Source organism: Myotis davidii, unplaced genomic scaffold (assembly GCF_000327345.1).
Source record: "Myotis davidii unplaced genomic scaffold, ASM32734v1 scaffold473, whole genome shotgun sequence".
Taxonomy (NCBI): Eukaryota; Metazoa; Chordata; class Mammalia; order Chiroptera; family Vespertilionidae; genus Myotis; species Myotis davidii.
This window is the reverse complement of record NW_006284843.1, coordinates 3,313,012-3,318,746: the sequence shown is the minus strand read 5'-3', so window position 1 is coordinate 3,318,746 and position 5,735 is coordinate 3,313,012. Positions and strand designations below refer to the sequence as shown.

The 5,735-nt window shown below is 40.4% G+C and overlaps 1 protein-coding gene across 1 annotated transcript in view; it reads left to right on the top strand.

Annotated features, from left to right (window-relative positions):
* SLCO6A1 (solute carrier organic anion transporter family member 6A1) overlaps positions 1 to 5,735 on the top strand; it is a gene marked incomplete at its 3' end in the record, with an annotated part of 80,317 nt that overhangs the window by 48,224 nt on the left and 26,358 nt on the right. The window contains exon 7 of the mRNA XM_006755148.1: positions 1,645 to 1,789. Within this exon, the coding sequence (XP_006755211.1) occupies positions 1,645 to 1,789 (145 nt within the window). The remainder of the gene's footprint in view (positions 1 to 1,644; positions 1,790 to 5,735) is intronic.

Genomic DNA, 5,735 nt, shown 5'->3' with positions numbered 1-5,735 from the left:
CCAGTCCAGTTTAAGAACCCATTGTGGCCCTCGAGTCAAAAAGTTTGCCCACCCCTGTACTAGTTGGTCCTTTTTCATAACCTCGAGGGTCTCACTAGATTTCTTGAGGGTCTCACAACATTTATTGGCAGTCTCACCAGACTTTTTGAGGGTCTTACTCATCTGCGGTTTCTAGAAAGTTCTTGGAAAACCTTATAAGTGTGGTTTTGAACTCTATATCCAGCATTTTGCTTTCTTCCATTTCTGTCATTTGTGTCCTCTTTCTTTGTCTATGCATTTTTTTATGCCTCGCGTGTTGATAGAGTGGCTTTCTGAGCTAGGTGTCCTACAGGGCCCTGTGGCTCAGCCTCCGCAATTACCCGAGGTGGACACTCTTGGTGCACCCCTTTGTGGGCTTTGTGTACAGTCTTGTTGTAGTTGAGCCTTGATTGTTGTAGGTATCACTTGGAGGAATTAACCTTCAGGCCAATTGGCTGTGAGAATCAGCTGTGTCTGCAGTGGGAGAACTTCTGTGCTGAAGACACTCTTATGGGGTAAGACTTGCGAGATCTGCAGACTCCCCTTCCTTGTTTGGGGTTTGGAGGTGCCCAGATGAGGCCCAGCTGTGAAGCAGTGGAAGCTGCTGTGGGGCCTTGGGCTTTCTCTTGGAAGTTCTGGGTCTGTATGGCCCAGCTGCAGTTTGTTAGGTAATTTTTAGATTGCAAAGGGCCAGGCCTTTCATATGCAAATGCCTCTGCCGCAGCTTGGGTAGGTCGGGTTCTCAGGGGATCAACAGTGTGGACCAAACAGCTATGGCTGATCCTCAGCCTTGCCCTAAGAGTCCCCGCATCTCAGTGTCCCGATAATCACTGCAAGCACCTCTGAGAGAAAGCCTTCCTCGAGGTTTTAAGTTCTGCCCCCTGCCAGACAGTCCAGTTTCTCCCCATATGAGTCTGGGTCCCCAGAGACTTCCCGGAACTGGAGTTCAGAGCAGTCGGGGGCTTGAGACTCCCTCCCAATTCAAAAAGACAGCCGAGTCCTCAGTTGCCAGCCCTTGCCACGTGCGCCTCTGTACCTCTGCACTTTACTTCCGCACCTCCTCTGAGTCTCAGTGCTTTTCTCTTTCCTTCTTGTTGTAGAATTTCCACTCAGCCAGCCTTCCTGTGGTTCTGGATGATGTCCGTTTTGTCTTTTAGTTGTATTTTTGAATTTATTGTGGGAGGCAGCAATTTTCGGTGTTTACCTATGTTGTCATCTTGGTTTTTCCCTGCTTCAATTTTCTTTGTCTATTTTTTAGAAAATGAAAATATTTGCTAAGGAAAAAATAAAGTTAAGGGAAATTCTAATTTCCCTAGTTAATGAGATCTATTTTTTTCTCAATCTTTCTGGCAAACTACCAGACCCACAAATAAAAATTACAGGCAGTATGGAGATCAAATTACAAATAAAAATGGTTCAAGCACTACATGTTTGAACCACTATCAGTCTTTCATGGTATGTGTAGATTGGTGAATTGTAATTTTCTGTTCGAATTTGTATATATATATTTTTTCAATTTGCATTGGGAAAGGTTAAATTTTTGTGGATTGGTTATTAACATATGAATAGGGATATTGATTCTTAGCTAACAAAATAAAATAATCCACATTTAACATTTCGTTTCAGATTCTGATGACGACTCCAATGTTTGTATGTCTAGCTCTGAGCAGAGCTTCAGACTTTTTACTTATGTTTGGAGCTTCTGTATTTTTGCCTAAATATATAGAAAATCAGTTTATATTAACACCTAGTCAGGCAACTACACTTTCAGGTAACTTTTATGCTCATTGTAATTAATTTGGAAACTTTTATGTAAAATATTATATGGTAATTATAAAATATTTTAAAAAGGGAAAAGTAGATTTTAAATACCTAAATACCGTTTGCTCAAATTTTTAAAAATGAGCACTTTGCCGTCAATACATCAGCATTTTTTAACATATAAAATTTTGTAAGACTTCTGCACCCTTCCCTTATCCGATATATTTTTCTCCCTCCCCATAGGTAACCACTCTTCTAAAGTTAGAGTGTATCCTTTCCCCATGTTTGTGTATTTTCAGTGCCCATGTCCCTATCCATATAAAATCTATTTTTAATATTCATGTATCATTTTGTACATATTCTTCTGTTACTGTCATTGAAATTATACTCATCAGATTCATGTTGATCTCTGTCTATTTAATGAATTTTAATTGTTCTATATGATTCTATTTTATTAACTTACTACTGTTTATCTATCCGTTGTCATACTAATGGACATGAAATTGCCTCCGACCCTTTCTCTCTTTCAAACAGTACTCTAACAATAGGCTTGTATATGTTTTCTTGTGCACATTTTTAAAAGTTGGAAAAACCTTTGGGTTTAGCCATTGAAAGGTAATTGCTACTCCATATATCTTCAATTTTACTGGCTATTGACAATTGGCTCTCCAAAAGAGGTTACAAATGGAGTTATATGTTTTCAGGTACAAGCATTAATGGTGAAGTGGTAAATGTATTCACTTATTTTATGCTGTAAAAAATAGTAAAAAGTATATTTATTGGGAAAATTTTTATTATTAGTAAAAGAAGAAAGAAAGGAAAGAACATAAAACATGTGGGACAAATGAAAAAGAAACATTAAGATGTGAGAAAACACTATCAGCCTATTATTGAGTAGAGTTTGTGATAGAGGGCACAACATTGTCAGACTGCAAATTGTATAAAAATTAAAAACATGATACAGTTTTCAAGGGCCATAATGACAACTTTTCCCATGAGTATCTACGTTGTTTGCCAGCATGATTAATCTAATGGACAGCGATTGACACTAAATCCATTCAACTTGTTTCATACAGTATGTGGTTAAAGCTGATCTCCACAGGGACACCAAGCAACAGGATAAGGCTACCTGCCATATCGGCCTTAACCATGGTGGCAAGGTTCTGTACTCAGCCAGCTAAATAAATCTCTTGGCCCTCAGGGTCTACCTTAGAAAACCAGATGGCTTTCTCTGTAAGTTTCTGTGTTGACCTTTCCACTTAGCCTGAGGTATTAATCCAGGTTTAACAGAATGTATTGGCTATTGCATACATTTTACCTTGGTCTGCACGGATGAAGCTTTGGGCAATTCCATTATCCACAAATGACCATGCTGATGAGTGACAGTCTGAACATAGTGCTTTCCAGGGATGAGGTGGAGTCATGGATTAGTTCAACTAAAACCAGGGACAAATTTTATAGAACCTTTTCTAATTTGATTACTCTTATTGTAGAGGTAACTATTAGGTGCATGTAATTAATGTATCAGTCATCTCTCCAGAAAGCTCCCCTGAGTAACCAAGAGGAACTTTATTTAAGAGAGATTTCCATTGTCTTCTGAGAGCTGTATGATCTATTGGAGGTATTTCTTTAAGAACTTAAAAGTCCCATATGAACATGCCTATCACTTAAATATTACCCTTTCCAGTTGACAAAGAAGGCTTGTCAAATAGTTAGTTATGAATCTGAGTTGTTCTGTCCTAAAATAAGAATATCAAAGCCTCCATTGGTCAGGGCTTCAGTTTTGACAGGAAGCAATAATAAACCAAGAGTTGCTTTTCAAATGTAGAGGTTTCAGGGAGTCAATGAGTCCTATACCCAATACTTTCAAGTGGAGGCTGCCTCCCTTTTCCAAAGGCTCCAGCACACATAATCATCAGTCATGAGGACCTGTAGATCAAGTGGGTTAGTAGGTTTGTGCTACCTCAAAGTAAGGAGTGTGCCAGAGCTTGCTTATTAGCTTCCAATGTAAGTCTTCGGATTACACTCCCTGTGGGTTAGCTGATATAAAAGACCAAGTAGAATGCCCAAGTGAGTCATCTATGTCTCCAGTACTCAGAGTCCAAAGTGATTCTAGGCTGCCTTTTCATTGGGGGGAAGGGAGACAACTACTTTTCCTAAACTTCCAGAGGGATTGGATATTGTAAATCTGTCTTCTCAGGTTTTGGGGCATCATCAGTCACCCTTGCTGATGAAAGTGTGATAACACCAAAGTTATAGCCATTGAGTCTGTGGCTTCTGACCCTCTGGCCAACCGAATGTTATTTATCAGTGAAAGTTTTGGGCATCAGAGGGTAGTGGTAGTGACAATAAATGCTTGTGGTAATTGCCAGAAAAGTTTAGGTATCCCTGAGGGAGTACTGCAAATGCATATTTGTGGCCTTGCAACATGAATGAAAATTGGTCTTTATCTTTGGGTGCTAAGATAACCCAGCTATTGCCATTTCACCTTAACAAGCAATTATGTGCTCCACTCCATAATCAACCAAACGAATTAGCTAAACTTCTGATTATTCACCAATTTGTGTCCATAGTGGTTATAAAATTCCCTCCTTTCACAGTCAGTGTGATTGCACACCTCTGTAACCTGTTGTCTGAAATCAGGAGGAATCCTCTGTCCAACCAGGATGTATCTTAGTAATAATTGTTACCATGGGCAAATCAGAGGCTAATGATCAGATTGGTGAGGAAGTCCTTTTGCCCAGAGGTGAGTTAATACCTACCATGGCACCTTCTGTGGTACTGTCTTTTTAAGTCTACTTCAGCATGCAGCCACCTTCCCAATTCTTCATCACTAATAGGCAATAATCAGCATGTTCACTACTGATTCCCAGTACTTCTGTCAAGTCCTGTTACTTGGTCTATGAGGCTGTCATTCTTCATCTTGCATAAAGCCATATTTCTGTCAGCATCCCATCTTTGTCACCATAAGTGCTAAGAATCTGTTAAGGGTTTGAATTCTACTCTCTTTGAAAGCTAACAGGTTAGTCTATCATAATGTCATAGATGCTAGCAGAAGGCATAAGTCTCCTTGGTCAGAGATGAAGGGAAGTTTGTGACTTACAGCAATAGCAATAGCTGGAGTATTTCCGTGTGTGTGTGTGTGTGTGTGTGTGTGTGTGTGTGTGTGTGTGAGTTTTCTGAGCCCCAATCCCACAGGATGATGTGAAGGAGAGCCAGTGACATCTGCACACACATGGGTTGCATTGCAGGAGTGGATTGCATTGCATTCCTTGAGCTTAGGGAACCCAAATACTTTATAATGGATAATAATAATGCATGCCTGTTGACCCAGAGGGAGATGGTAACTTTTATTATATTCGACAGCACACCTGTCTTCTCTTAGTTCCAGAGGGGATGCTATCTCTGTCTTCCAAAACTGGAAGCAAACCTGCCCTCACTCTGGAGGAGGACATTACCTCTATTATCTAAGGTAATACAAAGATACTTGAAAGGATAGAACAAACAGTAGTCAGTGCTTCTGCTTGCAGGATATATAGCATCAGAGGGTAATGGAGAATTGTTGCCCAATAAATAGAATGTTAATTATCCTATCTAATAAAAGAGAAACATGGTAATTAGCGTATGATCGCTACTCTTCCCATTGGCTAATCAGGGCAATATGCAAATTAACTGCCAGCCAAGATGGCGGCCGGCAGCCAGGCAGCTGGAAGCGAACATGAGGCTTGCTTGCTTCAGTGACGGAGGACTCCAACATTCCCCGCCTGCCGCTCCAGGCCTCTGAGCTGCAATTCTAAGCAACTATGTAACAAATATAGAAGCTAAACAAAACCCCAGAAACCAGCTTTAGTCCACCAGGCTTCAGCCATCAGGATCGCAACATTGTAAACAAAGGCCAGAAACCTACTTTCAGCAGCAAAGGCCTAAGAGCTGGAGCCCAGCCTCAAAGCTAATGG